General features: G+C 42.1%; 1 protein-coding gene across 2 annotated transcripts in view; it reads right to left on the bottom strand.

Moving 5' to 3' along the window:
- LOC103771846 (thyroid hormone receptor beta) overlaps window positions 1-22,090 on the bottom strand; it is a 46,775-nt gene that overhangs the window by 3,778 nt on the left and 20,907 nt on the right. For both annotated transcript variants that reach the window (XM_008939163.1, XM_008939162.1), the window contains exons 2-5: window positions 13,206-13,306; window positions 9,128-9,275; window positions 7,193-7,398; window positions 3,828-3,974 (exon numbers count right to left, since the gene is read on the bottom strand). In XM_008939163.1, the coding sequence (XP_008937411.1) occupies window positions 3,828-3,974; window positions 7,193-7,398; window positions 9,128-9,275; window positions 13,206-13,306 (602 nt within the window). The remainder of the gene's footprint in view (window positions 1-3,827; window positions 3,975-7,192; window positions 7,399-9,127; window positions 9,276-13,205; window positions 13,307-22,090) is intronic.

The following is a 22,090-nucleotide window of genomic DNA, read 5'->3' as shown; positions in this document are numbered from 1 at the left end:
GTAAAGAAATGGAGGTGGAGGTGGAGGAGGAGGTGGAGGAGAGGAGAGGAGAGGAGAGGAAATGTTGGAACATGTAACTGCAGGGAAAAAAAGGGACATGAAAGAAACGAAAGGAGGAGAAAAGAGGATTGAAGGAAGAAAGACTAAGGAGAAAGAAGAATGGTGGAAAAGAAACAGGTAACAGTAGGGAAGATATTTCATGATGCTTCAGCTGTTTTATTAGCGAGGCATTAAATCAATGAGAATTTCTTTTCCTACCTGAACCTTCTTAAAACTTCTTTATAGTAGTGGTGATCTGAATATGCCCGTCCTTTGCCTGTTTTCCTAATTCTGAAGGACACATAGGACACCTGTTTCACAGATGCCAAGCCTCAGGTCTTACCAAAGAATCACAGAATGGTAGGAGTTGGAAGGGACCTCTGGAGATCACCCAGTCCAACCCCCCTGCTAAAGCAGGTTCACCTAGAGCAGGTTGCACAGGAACGCATCCAGGCAGGTTTTGAAAGTCTCCAGGGGAGACTTCACAGCCTCTCTGGGCAGCCTGTGCCAGGAACTTCCTGTGTTCCACTTTGTGTCCACTGCCCCTTGTCCTATCACCAGCAACCACTGAAATGAGACTGACCCTATTCTCTCAATCCCTGCCCTTCAGATATTTATAAGCATTGATAAGATCCCCTCTCAGTCTTCCCTTCTTCAGGTTAAACAGCCCCAGGTCTCAGCCCTTTCCTCACAAGAGAGATATTCCAGTCCCCTAATCACCTTTGTAGCCCTCCGCTGGACTCTCTCCCGTAGTCCTCTGTCTCTCTTGAACCTGGGAGCCCAGAACTGGACACAGTACTCCAGATGTGGCCTCACGAGGGTAGAGGGGGAGAAGAACCTCCCTCGGCATACTGGTCACACTCTTCTTAATACACTCCAGGATATCATTGGCCTTCTTGGCTACAAGAGCACATTGCTGGCTCATGGTGAAGTCGTTGTCCACAAGGACTCCCAGGTCCTTCTCCACAGAGCTGCTTTCCAGCAGGTCAGCCTGTACTGGCGTGTGGGGTTATTCCTCACCAGGTTCAAGACCCTACACTTGTCTCTGTTGAACGTCACCAGATTTCCCCTCTGCCCAACTCCCCAGCCTGTCCAGGTCTTGCTGGATGGCAGCACAGCCTTCTGGTGTGTCAGCCACTCCTCCCAGTTTGGTATCACCAGCAAACGTGCTGAGTGTGCACTCTGTCCCTTCATCCACGTCACTGGTGAACGTATTGAACAAGACGGGACCCAGTACTGACCCCTGGGGAACCCTGGTAGCTACAGGCCTCCAAACAGACTGTGCCACTGAGTCTTATGTGCCAGCTGCAGACTGGGGCCTTGAATGTCAGTTCCACTCCCAGCTACACTGGTTTCAATGCTACCTATGCTCATCATTTGAGCACTGCTACCAGAGCAACTTCCAGGAGCAAGGTCAACAAATGTGACTGATTATCTGCCACATGTTGTCCTTTCCTCCTCTCTCCACACAGAGAAAAAGCAAGTGGCAGGACCCTGGGGTGCTCGCCTTGGCGGGACACACTGGCAGCCAGAACATGTGTAATGCAGCACCACGGAACTAAGGTGAGCTGCCTAGGAGGGAACTTACACAGCTTCATGCAGCCTGGAACCACTGATGCCTGTGACACTTAAACTCACATCAAACTGATTAAATGCTCCAGCTTCATCTTCTAAGCACACAAAAATGCAAGAAGGAAAGGCAAGAAGGGAACAAGAGCTGAAATGCTGAGAAGTAAACGAAGTTTGCCTCATACTTTGATTACTCTGTGATTAGATTCTTGCTTTGAGACACAGGCCAATGGATGCACAGAAACTGAGCTGGGCACTCACAGTGCACTGTTGGCTTATGAATGTGTCCAAAGAGAGACAAAGAAGGAAAAGTAGCTATGAATACCTAAGTGGCCATGGATGTTCCCTGCCATGCCCCTCCTTCACTGAGATTTACTATGCTCTCAGCCTGAGCCTCTGTGGAAATTAAGAACTGAGATAATGTTTAAATGCTTTGCAGGTCCTGCGGGAGAAAGGACTTTTTCTCATAAACAAAGCCACAGCCCACACAGCATTTCTTGCAAGAAAAAAGACAATAGGTTGAAAACTATAAGTGAAATTAAATTGACACGACCGTGCCCCTTCAAAACGGAGCAAACATTTGTCATTTTCTTATGCCACAGCAGGAGCTAAGTGACAACCTGGAGGACAGCCTGTCCTATTCCTTTGTGTTCACGAGGAGTTGTCCCTCACTCTGCCACCAGACCGTGTTGTATAGGGGTGTCAGGTTTGCACGGTGGCTCAGCTGTGCACAAAGCCTGTCCCAGCTGGGCTGCACAGCCTACCCAGGTCACGCCCAAGGATGCCTTGACTTCCTCAACCATGCTTCCTGCCTGGCTCTGACACAAGTGGGCCCACGGTTGCCAGGAGGCGTAGGAGATGTCAGATGGACACTGCAGTCTGTGTGACTGGCAAAGCTTTCTAAATTAAAAAGACTACCTTGGTATGTCACTGCAACTTTCAGACAACAAACGTCAAATCAGAGGAGACAGATTCCCCCAGATACTGAATGCTGCAGGGGCCTCGTGATCTATGGGCACATTCCTTGTATTTTAAAATCTTCATGCTTGGCCACTATTTTATGCTTTCTTGGCTGATGAAGCCAATGCTAAGGTTAGGCAGGGAGAGCTATTTACACTATGCCAACTATTGATATTTACCTCTTCTGTAGTTGCCAGAGAACATAAATAGCTCTCCCTGACTGACCTTAAAGAAATGCTGCCAGCCACAGAAGAATAAAATGCTATGGCTGCCTTAAACTTCCTTCCTCACTGATGTTTAGTTATTAGGAGGAAACACTGTTCCCAAGTTAGGAAGCCCAGTGAAATCACTGACCATGGTCACTCCCGTTTTGAATGTCATTCACTTGGCACTAGAGTCAAGCGTTGCTCTGCAGTGTGGGTGAGCAGGCAAGCATCCTTCCATAGCTGGATTTGGGATATTTCCATGTTAAATTTCCCCTGGTTGTGGATCCTAAGGGACTTACAGGCCTTAAAATTATTAAAATTGAAACACTATTTCAGGCTGCAGTTCTAACAACATCTTTTATGTCAGGAAAAAAAAAATATCCTTGGCCATTCTTTTGGCCAAGGATATTGTCTGGTCCTTCAATAAAAGTGACACCTTGGTGTAAATGAGATCAGCCCAGAGCCCCTGTGCAACCCCATCTATGTGAGTCTATTTACTGTCTATTTTACATCTGAGCACCCATCTGGAATGCCAATCCATGACATTCGTTGTGCACGACCTCCCTCTTCAGGGAAAGCATGTGGAGGGAACGCCACGCGTCCGATGCCGTTCCTGGCTAGGGATGCTCTCCTGAACCTGGAGAATTCCTTCCTACGGAGACTCAACTCCACAACTCTATTCTTGCTAAGGAGACAGAAAGCACAGAAGGAACTGTGTGCTGGAAGAGCTGATTATCTGATTACTATGATCTGATATATCAAAGATGCTTTAGACAGTCTATTTTTGTTCACTTGCTTTGTTCAAGGCCACCTCTAAAGACACGTTTGAGTTCCTAATGAACCATGATGACCTCTAGATGAACAAAATCAATATTTCAGTAATCACAGGAAAAAGAAAACTCATAAAAAGCCAGATGATTCTAGTCCCGTCTATTTTGAGTCTCTTCAATTTTTCTGATTTCAAACATAGTGATATTTTTTCCACGCCAGGAGTATTTTGAACAGTTTTTAACAACAGGTGTATAAATAAGGAGTGCAAAGAAGTCTTCTTACCTCACAAAACATAGGCAACTTTTTGGCAAAATCCACCACTCTTGTAATCGCTGGTGTGATAATTTTTGTAAACTGGCTGAAGGCTTCTAAATCCACTTTCCCACCTTCTGGGGCATTAACTATTGGTGCCTGCCCAATATCTTCTGGCTAAGGAAATAAAAAAAGATATTTAAAGGAACAATCTATCTTAGAGCAAGTATTTTAGATTCTAAAAAGTCCTGCTTGGTGATGGAAGATATGCTAAAATGAAAAATAACACTACTCACTCTATCAGTAATGCTTGTTACGCCACAAAATGTGAACAATCTGTTTGTAAGGCACTTCTGAAAGTGCACAGAGAAATGGGTCACTGGCATGCCACCACCCATCCTGTGTGGGCACCTGCATTTTTGTGCACATACAGCTTCTTCCTTGTGCCTGCATTTGAGTATTTTGTGGTTGCAGCATATGTATTTTTTACTCAAAATATCGCCATGGTCTTGTTTCTTACAGGTGCTGAGAACTCTCAAGTTTCTCTAAAAGTGAAAGGCGCTGAGGTGACTTGTTACCCGTGAGAAGATGTTGAGACCTCTGCAGAACTGGGATCTTTCACCTACTCAAAGTTCTGAAATCCTCCACAGAACAGATTGCCTGGGATCACAGAGCTCCAGGCAACTGCCAAGGCCCATTTCCAAAACTAGGCTAAAGCAGCTGATGACGAAGAATGGGCTAACACAAGGCTAGAGTGGGTAAAGTGCCTACACTGTGAACTCGCCTGGGTAAAGTTCTAGTTGAAAATCACCTTCTGCATGACTTCACCCCAAGGCTTCTCCAAAAGAAAAGAAAATAAATTTGAATATTTCAATAGAGATATAGAATTAAATACTTTCAAGCAGAATCTGCATTTTTTTTTGTTTAATTCCAACTGCAATTCAACTTGCTCACCTGATTATATGACAGCTCATCAATGTTACCATGTGTTTTCAGAACAGGTATATCAAAGTTGTCCTGTTTGCTAAGTGTGGCTTTGCAGTTGTAAAAGAGCTGCCAACCACCATGCAGAGGTTCCATTTTGTTCACATTAGAGAGTCAAAAAAATGGATGAAACACAGTGAAGAAGGCCTTCAAGTCCAATGGACTTCATGACATTTACATAAGGGCACTTAAACAGAGGAGGTGCTGAAAGTGCTATCTCTAATAAAATCTTGTGCTTGGCAGCTTTTTTAAAGCAACACATCATAAAAGATCCTCCCATAGCTCTGTCACCAGTTTGAATCCAAATCTAACTTCTCTCAAGAAAGAACTCAGCAATGCCTTAATAAAGCAAGCACCAATTGTAAAGGAACAATGAAGAGGACTGGGCTCAATTATCTGACGGTGCCTACTAAAAAAAAACAACCCTCAAATAATCCCAGTTCTAGGCTCCCTCCCTTCCTGAATCTTGGGAAACTAAACCACATTGTGTGCTCACGATAAACAACCTTCATCACTTAGAAGTAAGAAGACAAAATACTTAAAACCACGCAACATTGTTATGGAGAAAAAGAAAGAACAGAGCATTTTCTTGGAAAAGGCAAAGTGAGGATTGCTAGCAAAAGCGATCACCCTCCAGAAGGGCATGTGACTGGAGACCCCTTGCCACCTAGCCCACCTCAATAGGAAAAGAGGTCCAGACCTCAAAGAAGCTGTTGCTGTTGAAGAACCAGCCTCAGATGCCTAAAGGCTGGGCCACAGCTCCTGGGGCATGTGGTCAGCTCTTCTTGCTCTTCAACAGCTCATGGCAGGGGCTTTCAAATCTCTCTACCTGGGGTTAGCATGGCATCCTGGACTTTCCCTTCTGTGTTTGCTGCAAGGTGTCAGTGAGGTTCCCACACTTGCCTTGAAACCACTGGGCTTCAGGATGTGAGCTCTGCAAAGGACCGGGAGGCCCTGTAGCAAGGGCTGTACCGAGAGCAGTTTGGTCTGAGGTAGGAACTAGCTGTGGCAGTCACAGCTGGTTTCTGAGCTGTCCACTACAGTTGCCACCCATGCCTCTGCCCCTCCCAGCCCCTCTCACAACAGCCCTGTTGTAACATCACCTCACGCTCTGCCCTTTGTGGGAGGCTTCCCCTCCACTGCGAAGGAGGCCTCCAGAGCCTGAAGCCCCTCAGTGACCACACTTTACGTGGCCCAGTCCCCACCAGCTTTCTGCCTATGTCCTCACTGCCAGCCCAAACCTCAGGCTCCCCGCGCTTTATCCCACACCAGGAGGTACTGAAAGATCAGCACTCCTGCCGAAGTAACCAAACACACTGTTGCAGCTGCTTCATGATCTGCTAAAACCATGAAGCAAGCCTTGCTGTGCAGCACCACTGGAAGGTGCCCTCCTGCTCCTTGCCAGCCACCACTGGCTGCGGTTTCCTGACTGCATGCTACTACGAACACGCAGCCATTCACACAGAAACTTAAGAAGTGACACTGGAATTAACAAAACATTATAAAAGGTATCAGCTGAATATACAATTTCTCTTAGCAATTTAACAGTGGCTCGAGATTCCTATGGTGAATTAGGCAGCAGGAGCCTAGGCTTGCAGAAAATGAGTATTCTCTATCTGATCTGATCTGATCTACACAATGATCTGATATACACAATGTTGAAGACCTCTGTGTATTCCTGGAACACAGTCCATAATCCCTCTTTAGTGCTGTATAAACATTTTGCATCCTGCACTTGCTTCCTTTAAAAATTGATTTTAAAAAATCAAATGAATTTTTTTCTAAGGCTGAGCATCGCTAATCACCATTTTTTTCCTGATCCTTAGTTATAGGGTGAAAACTTAGGTCATCTTGTCGTCTACAATCCCAATGCTCCGGTGTATGTTTCACCCTGCTTTCACTGAAATTCATTTTTCTTTGCTGAATTTATTTTAATTAATGTGCTAACTTTGGAACAAGATAGCAAAAACTATGAGTTATTAAGAAAAAATAACAGCTTTCACCTAAAATCTTACATCATTTTAACACTTACAAAATGTTGTCTGTTAATTCCTAATAAAGACAACTATCCCTAGCTATAATACATATAAAAAGATACATTATGCATTATAGACTGCTACTCTTGTTAGGAGTGAAAGTTTTTCTACTTTTTCTTATCACAGCACTTGAAAAGTATCCAGCTGGGTAAGCCTTAACTTGCAACACACTGTTTGTCTTTTGAAATATATGATCTGATCAAACACTGAGCTTCAGGCAAGAATTAGCAAGCGGGAACTGTAACAATCATCCATTCTTCATAAAGGTCAATATGGTGTAGCTACACCCTCTTTGGGGTTGCAATATTGGGAAGGGACTTCAGAAAAAGATAGTAACCTGGCTCCAAGAGCAGTATAAAAGGCTACAGTCCTTACCAGAAATTTCCTTTTCTGCTTCCAGTGGCTTCCTTGTGCATTGGTGGCCACATGCGCTTCGGTAACAATTTTTATGAGCTCCCATTCCTCATCTGTTGGCTCTGGTTTGTGTCCAATGGTTTTCTGCAGCTCTTCCCGACGCCTCTTCTCTCGATTTTCCTCTATCAGCTTCCTCTTTGCCAACCGCTTGCTGTCATCCAACACCACTGGCAGAGGAGAAAGCACATGAAAATGGCTGGAAGCTCTTAAGGCTGCCTGAACTTTGCTTTTTTTCTATGCCTGAGGTACTAATTGACCACAAATACCTTAACCAGTCAGTAAAGAAATACTTTGGTAAGATCCCCAGTTGACAGGTTCTTTTGCTTCTCCCTCCAAACTTCATTTTGTCAGAAGCTGGGACGGCAGTGAAAAACTTACCCTTCTGGCAACATTTTGTATGTGGCCATTGCCTTCAAGGCTTATTCCATCAATAAAACTGGCATGTAAAAGCTCTGTAAGGATGTGGGCAAAGTGCTTCTGTAATGGACTCGGAGTAATCTATGTTGGGAAAAGATGCACTTGTTTTCTTTCAAGTAGTATTGGCACACTCACTGCTATGAACTGTGTAGAATGTGTTGTAAGCCAGCAGAAGGTAAACTGGATTTAAGAAAGTGGATGGGAGGCTCCACTACCTGTTGCATGATACGATCAGAAACTATCTGCCTTTGGCTCTTTCTTTAAGCTCTACAAATGGAGTCTCCTATTGCATTCCCCTAAAGCTTTGCTACTTCCAGTGGTGCTGGACACAGAAACCGCAGAGCTGCACGTTTCTGACCACTACTGGAGGTTTTATCCCATTTTCCACGCAAACATTAACAGGCCATTTACACAGACTGGCCTGTCTGCTCAAACAGCAGGGGAAGACTGTTCTGACCCACAACTGGTGGCAGGCTGGCAGGAGCAACGCAAGCCCCGCGTACAGGCTTCTGTTCACACGTTTTAACCTGAGCCGGGGGCGAGCGGCCTGCCCGCCGTGCTCAGCGCCGGCTCCTGGCACACAGACAGGTGCAGCCCACACAGGCCAGAGCAGCTCTGCGGTGACGGCACCTGCTGGTCAGACCCAGAGCTGGAGGAACTCCCTGCTCTGCACGGCTGCGGCCTGACCCAGGCTCAGCGCTGCCTGCTGCATCGGGCTGGGCCGGATGCCGCCTCATGGCCCCATCTCCTGAACGTCCACCTGGCTAAAACGAAACTGTGTTCTTCTGTTTCCCTCTAGACAGAAGGCACTGTTATACATTACATCAACAACGTAAAATACTGTTAGACTATTCTTCTGTTGTTTATTTGGCCCGTTTTCCTGTCAGTTCTTCCCCAGATGATTACACCGTCAACAACCATTACCAGTAATGCTCAAGGGGATTTATGAGACTTCCTCCCATTTGCACTAATTGAAGTTATCAGTGTAAATCCCTGTGCAATACAGGAGAAGATGACCATAAGGGTTAATCTTTCAGCCATATTTTCTAATTCTTTAGAGTAAGAGTTGAGTTCTTTGCAGTAGATAACTTCTTCAGGGCTAAAAATAAAACAAACAACTGCAGGATGACTCATACAACGACATTCAATTTCACATCCTCCAGAATTTTCTAAACAAGATGTTTTTTGCAAAGTGTCCATCCAGATGCGTTTTTCCCTCCTCTCCTCCAAAGAGCGAACATTCCTACTGTTACTTGGCCTGGTAAGGCCAGGAGAAGGTGCAGTTTGGGGAAGGATAAACAAAAAATTACAGCCTTGTGAAAGTGGTTTGATGCAATGAGTGCAATTCCCTGTACAAGTTAGTAAAACCAAAAAAAGCCCCAGAAGTTTTGCTTTATTTCAGCAACCTTCACCAATCAACATACTTTAAGCAAACACACATTAAAAAAAAAAAAAGGAGAAAAAGACAAATATACTTACGATCTGTTGCCATGCCAACAAAGATACATTTTTTGAAGCGACATTCCTGGCACTGATTTCTTGTTACTTTGTCTATCACACATTTTCCTTCATATTTACAGGAATAGGTTGGATGGAGGTTTTTCTGAATGGTTCTTCTAAAAAAACCCTAAGTGCAATAAATAGATACATTGGAAAGCATTAGCACTGTGCCATTTTTTCAAACTGGAAGCCACTCTGGCTTGGTAGGAATGTACCTAAGTACACAAGATAGCTCACTTCATTCCATGAAATTCTCAAAAAGGAAAAGAACAAACCAGTTTTATAGTGTATGGCATGTGTTTTCTGAGTCTCACAAAACACCTCCTCCCTACAAATTAAAAAGATACTGATATCTTAGGGAAGTATGGTGTAAGTAATACTGTCTTCAGGGACAAATACTGTCTATGTTTTTATGAAGTCTTATGTTTCTGTGTGCTAATTTTTTCGTATTGGAACTAGTGGGTTTATTTTAAGCCTTTTTCTAAATTACAAAATCATTTCAAGAGATATTAAGAGGCATATACATACTTTTAATTAAAGAGCAGCTTCTGTCAACAGTAAGAACAGTGGTGTAAGAACGTGACACTAAAGGATCAAGAATAAGGAGTTCTACTCCTGTCATTCTATCAAAGCCAAATAACCAACGAACCAACCAAAGCCAGGCAAAACCAAGAATTTTATAAACACAATTTACACAACTTTTTAGTTTATTCTAAATAATGGATCCATAATCTAAACAGTATATGTATTTCTGAGATTATTTGATTTGTATTTACCACAGATCTCTATTCAAAACAAACATCACCAATAAAGATCCCTCTCTCTAGAAATCCATTCTATCTGTCTGTCTATCCATCTATTGATCTATCCATCAATCATAATATAGATCTTGAATTCCAGTTGCAACACAGATATGAGGTCAGATCCCAAGCTCTTGAGATCTAATGTCGCTCCACTGAATTCACTGATTTATACACCCCACAGACCTTGACCTTGGGTAAAGAAATCAGAATCATCTTATCTCTGACTCTTACAGACACAGTCCTAGTACTAATTTCAACTTGACTACTCTCATTGACTTCTGCAACAGCTGGATAAAATTCCCAAACCTATGAGATATGGACAAGATAGGCTATAAAACAAGAAATTTAGACATGACTTTATTTCAAGCGTCACCATTGTTTAAGACTGTCTACATTCAGCGATGTAGCCTGGGAGAACCCTGACATAGAGAACACGCTGGGCCCCTGGTCCTCTGACTGAGGCCACAGAGAATGGTTTTGGTTTCAGTGAAAACAATGGCAAAATTCAAGTGAGATTTTGCCTAATGCATAGCCCCTTTTCCTAATGAATAGTCTCTTCACGTCATTAGGTAAAAGGTCTGTTTTTAATCATGTTAAATAACACCCAGTAAAATCTTATAGCAGTGTGTAATTTCTTTTAGCACAGAATGTTGAATTAAGATGTACAGATAAGTCTGTACTTCAGCTTGAGCTCCTAACTCCAGTCAAGACAATAAAGAGTCTTGTCCTCATTAGAATTTTGTCTTAGAAGATACAGCTTGAGCTAAGAGTACAACGTTTTGTTCCTTAACAACGACAAGACCTTAAATCTCAATTAAACAGATTTGCATAAAGCATGTATGTGAGCTTTCGCAAGACTGGGACCTGTTGGGCTGAGCCCAAATCCAGGAAATCACAAGCAAGATGTCCTTATGTGAGGTTTGGATCAGGTCTCAAACTCTCATCTACCCAACAACTGGATCTGAGTCCACTCCCAACCCTGTGACAAATTCCTAGACAGGACCTGTCCCTCTCCTCCCTGAAGATCAAAGGTGGCTCTGGATAACCAGGGTCACAGAGTAATCTCTAGTTACAGCAAGAGATGGAAAAATCTCTGATGAGTGTCAGGAATTGGTACTGAACTTGTGTTTTCCAAACACTGCATAGGAGTTACTGTCGCTCAAGCTTCACAATGGCAAGACTCTCCACCACTTATGTTTGGACCAGAACATTTCACCATCTCATTCCTTTGCATTTCTCAGAATATTCTTGCAAAAAGCCTCTTTGATTATCTCTAATGTGATAAAGGAAGCTTCTCTCTATATTTGTCCAAACAATCCCAGAAGTATTATTTCCATCAATAAAAGAAAGCACAATTATAAGGCAACTACTCTTTCCTAAATTCCTTTACTACACACCTATATAGCAATAGATGTAGTGGGTACAGTCTGGAGAAAGATTTCAGTGATGTCGGAACTCACTGTAAGTTTTTTTTGTGTTCAAATTCTTTACAATTTACTCTTCAGAAATCATGTGTGAGGATGCTTTGCTCATGAGAACACTCACCTAAGCAAATTTTTGGCTGTCAGCACTGATCAATGTTGTTACAAAATTAAAGTGACTTTGAGTGGAGGCAACTAGTAAATGTCAAATTAACTGAGAATTGTTTACATATAACTTTGCTGATAAATCATACAACTTGAAGTCTGTATGCAGATCCTCCAGAGCATGGATCGAAACTATCCACACCAAAAAAAAGGTCTTGTAGAATGAATACATTTGCAAGAAGAACAATGTATCAAAACACATCAAAACAGCCTGTTTGCAAGCCAAATATAAGTAGGATAAAGAATTAATTACTTTTTTTTGCAAATTGTTAGCTCAGTTCCTTGTGCACATAGGCATTATTTTAAATTGTACATCAGAGAGATGAACTGTATCTGAAGATGAAAGGAGATTGTCTACCTTTAAAAGAACTGGTAGGCACAAAAAGAAATACTTCAGCTGGAGTAACAAAAACAGTAGGAAAGCTTGTGACAGACAGAGTTGTTAGCTGGGAGAGATACCACTGTGATGCCACGGTGTCACTTACTTCTCATTACATCGGAATTAAGTAATATTCAAACATTTTATGTATTGTTACCATCTGGAATATAGGATGCAAATGTGTAAGAATCACTTGTTCAGTTCCACATTTTTTTTCCACTATAGGTATTTTTCACACATATTATATATGTGTATAAAGCCATTGTTAGTATTGCCACAAAGCTCTATACATAGGTTATTTAGGTCTTTGTGCATTTCATAAATGTAACTTAGGGCAATGCTGTATAACTGAAGGAACTACTTCAACACAAGAGTTACTAGAGCCACAAGAGCGCCTCTAAAGCCAATCCAAACCCAAAAGCTCAGATCCAAATATTCCAGACTTTGGGGATGAACAGAATACAACTGCTGTGGCTTAGTCCCATGACACTAGTCCATGACATGTGTGGTCCCATTTGTTTAGAAGAACAATAATTTTCTTATTTTCTGCAGGAAAGAATAGCTTTCTTACAGGACCTCAAGCTATTCAGGCAAACTTATGGCAGTGAAATCATGTACGATGTGCCTGATCATGTTATTCTTTCTTTCTTTTATTTACTTGCCCAAAGCAATCTCTTTTTTTTAGTTCTGCATGTAGCTTTGGAGGTACAATTTAGGGCTGAAAGCACATTTCAATATGCTTAACTTGAAGTCCAGATCTTTTTGAAACTGTTTTAACTGGGTGTCAATGATTCCCAAAGTGGTGAATGTTACTGTCGTATGAGCATGTGGAAAGGATTTTGATTTTTGCTTCTTCACAGTGACAATGAGAGGCATTGGAACACTGTTAATCGCTATAGACTCTTCATGGCCATGGGCAGAATCTCAGCTATTGCATAAACGGCTTAGCAGGACTTGCTGGGAGGATGCTGATGTACACTGGCTGAGAACATGGCCGAAGAAACGTTAAAAAATGGAAATGTAAAAGCTAACAGTTAAACAGCAACCAGAAAAAAAGTAAATTTCTCTTCCTCTTTGCAGAAGCAAGCACTGCAAAAATCATCTATATTGCTCATGCATATGTGGAGCAGCAGCATAGCCTGCTACGGCTTATCATCAGTACGGGATGTTCTTATTCGCTTCTAATCTGTCTTTGTTTTATTTGACAGCACAGGTCAGGCAGCCTGTGTACTGGAGGAGCTGAGCTGGAGAGCTATTTCTGACTCCCCCTTGCCCACTGCGCCGCTTACCTTGCAGCCTTCGCAAGTGATGCAGCGATAATGGTATCCGGTGGCTTTGTCCCCACACACTACGCACAGCTCATCCTTGTCTAAGTAGCTGGGTATGTACCCTGCAAAGAAAAAGAGGATCCGGCATGTATACGCAATATAAAATCATACCATACATTTCATATAAAAATATTTTATTAAAGCCCACTGCAGATCTTATCTACCAGCTCCATACTTCTGAACTCATTGAATTTCCTGAATAAAAAGCTTGTACCATCTTAGAGACTTATTTAAGCAAAATCTATAATATCTTCTTCATCTTCATAACCTATAATATCTTCAGCATCTGCTGGTCAAGAGGGAGAATCCAGACCATGCTCTCTCCTCAGTAAAATACTACCTCAGCAAAATAAATATATTTATTTTTACCTCAAAGGCTTTGATGTGAAAATATAAAATAACGGTGAGACATACAATGTATGTCTTGCTTCTGTTTCACAAAAAAACTAATATACTTGTACGTGGAAGATAAGACCCCAGGTTGCAGGCTGACTCGGGGACCTGGTATTAAGAAATATTTATTGTGAAGTAATTTGGTTTGAAACAGCTCCACAAGTGTGTTTAGAGGAGTAACAGCAACAGACAGCCCAAGCTTTACTGATCATTCCTGACCTGGGTGTCCTCCAGAGGAACATTTAACATAGCTTGACTTTAGAGCAAAATACGTAGGTATTCAAATATGTGTGTGTATGTGAATGTGTTAGAACGACTTTTTCTCTTCTGAAGTGGTTTACCTGTCACCATCAAGTGAAATAAAATATTACGGCTATGAAAAACATTGCCAATGCTTGGTTCTCTTCCCACAATGACATTTGTTTTGATAACATAAACATATTTTCAATTTGAGCAAAAAACCAAAACAATTCTGATAGCAACCAAAAAGTAATTCTAAACTAAAGCGAACTTTTAAACAGAGTAAAATACAAACCTTTCAAAGTAAGTTTTCCTATGACTCATAATTAATGGAGTTACAGTACATAACTTTTCCTTCTGAAAAAATCTCTCTGTAAAAATGTAACTCCAAGATCACAGATTCACTTCCAGGGGAGAAAGTGCAGCTATTTGTGTAATGACATAACATTATTAAGGTGTATTAAGTATTGCACAGAATCCCAGAAAGGCTGAGATTGGAAGGCATCTCTGGAGGTCATCATGTCCAACCCTCCTGCTCAAACTAGGGCTGCCTAGAGCAGACTGCCCAGGACCATGTCCAGATGGCTTTTGAGTCATCACCAAGGATGGAGACTCCACAACGCTTCTGGGTAACCCATGCAAGTGCTCAGTTACTCTCACAGTGAAAAGAAAAGATTATTTTATTGCTTTCCAAAGGAATTCCCTGTATTTCTATTTGTGCTCACTGCCTCTTGTGCTGTCATTGGGCACTACTGAGAAGAGTCTGTCTCTGTCTTCGACCTGATGGTGGACCAGGTAGTTATACACATTGACAATACAAATCCCCCCTTCCCACCCCCTTGAGTGTTCTCTGCTCCCGGCTGAACAGTTCCAGCTCTCTCAGTCTCTCCTCATAGAACAAATGCCTGAGTCCATTTATCACCTTTGTGGCCCTTTGCTGTACTTGTTCTAGTCTTTCTTATACTGGGGATCCCAGAACTGGACACAACACTGCAGGTGTGTTTCACCAGAGCTAAACTTAGGGGAAGGATCACCTCCCTCAGCCTGCTGGTGATGATCTTCCTAACGCAGACCAGGATGCTGTTGACCTTCTGTGCCTCAAGGACACACTGCTGGCTCATGTTCAACTTGCTGCCCACCAGGAACCCCCACCTATATCAACAGAAAGCACTTTCCAGCTGGTTGGGACCCAGCCGGTACTGCTGCATTTATTATTCCTCTCCCAGTGCAGGATTTGGCATTTCCCTTTTATGAACCTCAAGAGATTCCTCTCATTCCATTTTTCCAGCTTGCCTAGGTTGCTCTGAATGGCAACACACCCACCTAGTGTACCAGCCACTCCTCCCATTTTTGCATCATCTGCCAGTCAGCAGAGTGCAATTCATGAGTGCAATGAGGGACTGTCCTTTGGATGTGGCCACCTGTAACACTCTCCCTGGCCACTGGCTTGCTGAACCTATCTGTAGCACCACACATTAGGCTGCACTCCAAGCTTGCTGTCGTTATGCAGCCCCCACACCCATAAGGCTCAGAACAACCTGCGGACTCGGCACGCCACAGCCACATGGAGGACAGCCAGCAACAAGACTGAGGGCAGCAGAAGGCTGCTGGAGGGTGCTGCAGGAGGGGGCCATCCTCTTCCTGGGACTAACATGCCAGAGGGTCAGCTCACTAACAGACAGCTTAAATGGAAGCACCTTCCTAAGGATATGCTTGACAGTGGTTCTCCAGAAAGGAAAGCCCAAATCGGAGAGAAAATACTTGAAATTAACTGAGCTTAAAAATCTTGAACTTTCTGGGGGCCTGGTGAGTGGATTAGGAGAAAGCAAAGAAGGCATGAAGTACTTGTACGGTCCTTCATATGTCTCATTTGAGCATAATTATGAAAACCTCAAATTACAGAGGAACACAGATGCCCCTTCTGTAATGCTGGGAAGCAGGAGCACTCTGAAGCCATGCCCAGGTGTCCACATCTTGGCGTTGCTAACGGCAGCTGAAAGGGGAGTGAGGGAACGAGCTGAAATCTTACTGATGTATCATACCAATCTATAATACAGCAAAAGATCAGATTTACATTCAGGTTACGTTTCTCCATGATGAGCAAGTTGTGCTTGGCTAAAGACTGGTGGACACGTGGAGCTGGTTCTGTGACCTTGAGGGAAGAGACACAGCAGGGTTTCGACTCTAATTTACATCACTGCCTCCTAATGGACACTATGCCACTGGGGGATTAGCAGAAGCTATTCTCTCCATCCCACCCTGCTTTTGCTCACACCTGCCTCTGCACATGCAACATGTACACAACACGGAGCTGATACAGGAGGCAGCAGAGGCAGCAAAGGGATGCTGAATTTTCCACTAAATTTCTCATAAAGATTAATGGCTTCTTGTTATTGCTGGTTACTGCTATTCATGAAATGCAGACTTAGCACAGACCACATCTGGTTTGCTTCCTCAAGAACTACTTCTGAATTAAATGCCTTTATATTTCATTAAGTATATAATCTGGTTAGCACTGCTCATGTAATGGCAGCTTTGTTCTATTGGAGGAGCAGGAGACCACTTGTCTAAACCGCTTCCTGAAATATATACAGTAGCTTGTACATGTGACCCGTGGTGTCCATATCCTTGGAGTTTCATCACTTTATCCAACCCAGGAAAGAGTTTCCGGTCTGGCAGAAAAGACAAATCCCAATTTTGCTGCATTGGAAGTGTTAAATGCCAGGTATTTTGGCTACATAAATGTTAAACATCAAGTTCATCACTTCTGCAGGATTGTGCCCAAGCCACAAGGTAAGCACACACTTCAAACTCTTTTCCTGAGTCAACAAGAAATACAGATAATCTTATCCCAATAAATCATTAGAAATAAAGTAGGCAAGAAACATTTTTTTTTTTCTATTACAAATGTGAAAGTAATATCCACACTTCTGTATATTTTTAAGTCTCCTTCCAAGAGCCAGTGGGGTCATAAACCACTAGAAAGAAGGAAAACTGGACCTTCAGCAGCATTTTAAAAGGCTGTAATTCAGAAGAACAAACCCCCTGCTAAGAGGAATAAGGGGACTAACATTCAGTTCTTACAAACCGTAATGTCCACTGTAAATAATTTCTAGTAGTTGCAAATATCCAGTCTGGCCTCTCTGTGAATTCAATGCAACTTCTTTTGTAAGAGGTGCAGATAAGCAGCCTCAGTGCGTTTTGCTGCTACTGAAGAGTTAGAAATGAAATTCAACAGTGTTTTTCTGAACTTGGCACCAGCATGGAAGCTACAGAAGTGCAATGGAGATTCTTGGCGAACACACGGATGGGAGCAAAGTTGTCTGTTGGATGGTTTTGAGAAAGAAGCAGAGCAACAGACTTTTCTCACTCCTTGCAGCACTTGCGAAAAAGAGGAGCGGTACCACTAATAAGAACTTGTCTCTCACCTCAGCAAGCACTTTGGTATCTTGTGTTTTTGATAACTTGCAACCAAAAGCCCCTATGTGGAAGAAGCAGATGCTGTCTGGACAGAGTAACCCCAGCGCTCTCTTATGAAAGAATATCTGATGACAAATCTCATGGGAACACTGGGCAGGTTCATGTTTGTGGTGTTCACATTTCATCCTTTATTTCTTGGTCAAAACCTACTAAGTAAATAGCTAAGAGGAACTGTCCAAAGGCAACACCAATCCCACTGAACTGTACAACAATAACCAGTATCACTCCTTGGTCTTTCAAGCCTCAGTCTGCTGTATTCTATCATCCTCATGGACCATCATTTGGTGCATCTTGTATAATCCTCAAAGTTAACTATCTGTCAAGTATGATGACAGTATTCATCCCAATGCCCACACTGGATCTTTGCTTTGAGTGGAGAACAGCAATGAATGACCTTGACCTGCCGTGTCTGGTGTTTTCCCTGCTGCCTGAACCCTAACTCCTTTGCTCCCCAGACTCCCACCTGCTAGTCTGCCTAATCTTACTGTCTTGTTGAGGCTAAGTACTCAGCAGGACCAGTTGCTCCTATCTAGAAGAATATGTTGTATCATCTGTTATAACCAATCTTGATGGCGATTAACAGTATCTTTTAAATAATAACTGTAGCTTTGCAGAGGTATGGCAGGAAACAATTGCATACATACATACCAGAAAGAAAAATGAGGTTGCCTCAGCAGCAGTAAGGACAGAACAAGATCTGATAACCAAGCAGTCACTTGAGGTACTCTGTTTCATTAATAGTGTATGCCTACACTCTCAAATTACCATTTGCAGGAATGACACCTTAAAGCAGCATTTATGTGACCCTGCACACTGTAACAAATAGGAGAGACACCAATGAGATACTTGGTGGCTACTCTTGCACCCTGCCCCTTAGCACCACAAGGCAAAGAAAAGCTTTTTAAATGACAACAACCCCTGAAGAATGATACAGGTTTTCCTCTGTATCTGGTACACATTTAAAAAAAAACCCAAAAGCCTGTTTTGAGAAAAGTAAAGAGCCGATTTCAGTTTTGTTAAAGTATTGTTGCACAAACTTTACATCTCCAAGTCTCTGTACAGATAATGTAACATTGGCTTAGGGACTAAAGAACACCTTAAAAAAATTCTAGGACCCAAACAATATATGACCACCAAAAAGGGATCTGAATGACATAAATGCAGACAAATTCTGTCTGTATATCAGATGTTCCTTATTAGGTTGTTTCTGATCCACCATAGGCTTATACCTTGCAAGCAGAAAAAGCCATTTTTTTTTTTGCTATTGCTCAAGGACACTTGTGTTTTAGGATCATTATTGAGTATTTTGATTTTCACTGTATAGTGGCAGAGTTGTTCCCTGAAATCTCTCCCCTGTCTAGTATGGTTTATATCACTAGAGACCACTCACCAAAAATGAGGAGTTTAGGACTTATCAGTAAGTTCGTATTCACTTCCTAGGCACTGCAGTATGAAAATGAAAAAGATGAAACTAATTACTACCTTCAGATTCCCCAACTGTATTAGAACTGAAAAGCAAATTCATACTGCTGTTCTACTGATTCCATAGTCACCCTGTGACTCTCTGCAAATTATCAAAAAAATAACAAGAACCATTCAGATATCATCCTTGATACACTTGTGTAGAAAAGCTAAAATAGTGTGTTTATTGGCAAGAGCATTGAGCTGAGTGACAAAAAGCATACTCCATTCTTGTTTGTCCTGCTATCGGTATTGATCTGAAAGGCTGGGCTGAGACACTGGTCCTTGTTTCCCACTTTCTTTCCATTATTCCCACTGAGAAAAATTGCTTATTTCTCCATTGAGCTTGGAAGCACTGAGAGTGTTGTTAAAACAGGTTCACACATTTCTTGTAAGCTAACTGGCTTGCTTGTGTGCAATTCTGATCTTTGCTGACATTCTCTGATTTATAGGATTACTAAATTTGTCAAGAGATTCTGCAAAGATAGAATTTGGAACATTTTTTAGTCTCTTTTCCCTTTATGACTTTTCTACGTATTAACCCATTCTTTGTGCTGAGTCAGAAACCTTACCAACAGTACTGCATTTTGCACAGACATGCTGAAAACATTTTAGCCCAAACTATGTTACCACTTACACTGCTGTGATCGGTACTACACTCACATCTATTACCAACTACAGATACAAAATGCGCTACGGTAAGAGTCAGACCTTCCATTTTTTTCCGCCAAAATTATGAAATATTTTTAGAGATTATATCTTGATAGAGCAAATAACTTATTATTTAGAAATCTAAGCCTCACTGAACATCATTTTTACTACTGATGCAAAAGTAAAGCATGATTTAGTTTACCTCCAATACTTCATCTGGTTGTGGAAAGGTTACAGTAAAGGAGCTGAAAAAAATTATTTTCACTGACATTATTATTAAAAAAGAAACATATAATTCCAAATGCATAATGATTTGCTGAATAAGATGCAATTTTTCTGATCGGTGTTATCTCCTTAGGTGGGTGGTCAAGAGCAAAATTAATAATATTTAAGCCCAAAATAATTGTTAGTATACTGGGAGCTGTCTGTTGCAAAGGCCAAAATGACAAACGCACAGTGTTTTTGCAAATTGATTCTAGACACACATACTCCCTGCACTGATGGGAAGCCATTTTGGCATAGCCTCCATGTTGCATTTCCTTAGCTATTCAGAAAGTACCCTAATGTTTTCATACCACTGAGAACTCAGTTTGGACTAACTCAGTCACACCTTCTGGTATGTACTCTCAGCGGCATGTAAATTGCCTGAGAAAATATAAAGGGAAATAATAATTACAACAATCAATAACAACTTCCAAAGCACCACTCTCCCAGCATACCAAGGGTGCTTGGGAAGCCAGGTGAGACGCAGGGCCGAGGAGCAAGTGCTGCTACAGCTCGACCCATGAACTCCTGTCTGCAAACCCCTGGTTTGGGGAGCAGCCTCTGGTCGCTGCTGGTCCACCCCCGCAGAGCCTGAGGTTAAAGCCTAACTTCATAGGTACCTGTGGGCATTTTTCACTCACTGTCTGGGAAACGACTGTGCAAAGCCAAGTGAAAGCCAACTCTCTTCCCGGTTTTAACGCTGCAGACCTATTCCCCACATTGTCCAAATGGCCAAAGCACTCTGCACACACCAAACGTGAGGATGCTGAGGCCTCCAGACCCCTGTACATATTTCTTTTGCACCCTGCTGATTACACTAACTCTACCCTGCCACAGGGCACTCCTCCCCACTGTACGGGCAGCGTGAGGTGTTCCAGGGACAACTTTGGCTCAAGGGTAGGGTGGCCTGGGCTCCCCCACAGCCATCGCCCATCCAGCACGGGGTGCTGCAAGCTCACCGTGGTCAGTGGGATCGAAAGAGGGGAAAAATATTCCAGTTTAAGCTCTCTGGGACAGAACTGGGAATAGCACCTCATTCTAACAGTGATGAGCCCCGTTCTGCTCATCAGATTTCACAGCCTCGTGCAGAAAACAAAGTGTATCTGGTTGCTTGTCGTCCATGGTAGGATCAAGTCCTGAGCTTCCTTAATAAAACAGTAAGCTCTTGCATGAATATTGTGCTGCTGCCTTTTAACAGCATACACCAGAGCACAAAAGGTAAGGGAACAAGAAGCAGATGCAAAGCTAAAACCACACCTCCACCTTGTGCTCTTGATTTTCTTGAGCACAGGTTTTTCCTTTAGAATTTGTCTTTCATTAGAATTTGTGATGGATAATCAAGAAATGTACTGTAATAACTGGAGCAGCTTAAGTGCTTTCTTATATCTTAGAATAACTGACTAATAACTTTCTAAATACATTTTTTTAGTAACACATTGCAGGTCTTTGTTTCTTGTTTTTTGGTTATCTCCTGAATTCTTTTAAAGTGGCATAAAGATAGAGAATTAATTAAAACTCCCCTTCATAAATGATGATTTTCTCAGCATATGAAATGTTGGTATTTTTTTTCTTCCTAGAGGGAAAAAGCAACTTTAACCATTTCATAACTAGGAAAAGTTTTGTTTGGAAAAGACTCCATGTGCTACCATAAAGTACAGTCTGATTTGAACAGCGTATTATTGAGATTATTAACAGAAATACCGACTGCAACAATGAAGACTCCTCATGAACACCTGCTTAGGGACTTAATTTTCCTTTAATGGGCTATTACTAAGGCTTCTCTAACAAACTCCCTTGTGCCCCCCAAATCAATTCTGGATCAATACGGACACAAATGCCCTGTGTAGAGCCTTCTGTTCTCAGGACAGGATTAAAAGATTCGTTAGTTTTACGATAGCTTGGTTAAATGATGGAAATTAAAAAAAAAAATGAAGAAGAGAAGATGCACATGTTCCACACAGTTTAGATTTCTTCTGCTTAACAAACTCAGCATTTGCAAAGGTTTGACAGAAGGAAGGCAACTTTTTATTTATTATCGCAGTAATAAGGGTCTAAAGAACCCCAAAGCATGTTACTCAGTTTCTATGAATGATCAATTAAAAGCCTGCTTGAGAACTGGCTTCCATCAAAATTCACTGTCATTTCTTAGTGTTATTGAGGTGGTAGAAAACAGGGCAAAGAAGCAGTTTTTAAAAGCATCCCTGTGTTTTTTCAACCAAACAAGTATAGCAACTTTAATCAGAGCAGCTGTCAGGTGGCTGAATACTGAGGTAACTTACTTAAAACTTGGATCTAGGTGTATCAATTATTATCGACAGATTTTAACATTATGAAAAATGTATTTCTTCGCTGACTTT

Source organism: Merops nubicus, unplaced genomic scaffold (assembly GCF_000691845.1).
Source record: "Merops nubicus isolate BGI_N331 unplaced genomic scaffold, ASM69184v1 scaffold9634, whole genome shotgun sequence".
Classification (NCBI taxonomy): domain Eukaryota; kingdom Metazoa; phylum Chordata; class Aves; order Coraciiformes; family Meropidae; genus Merops; species Merops nubicus.
This window is presented reverse-complemented; position numbering and strand designations above follow the sequence as displayed.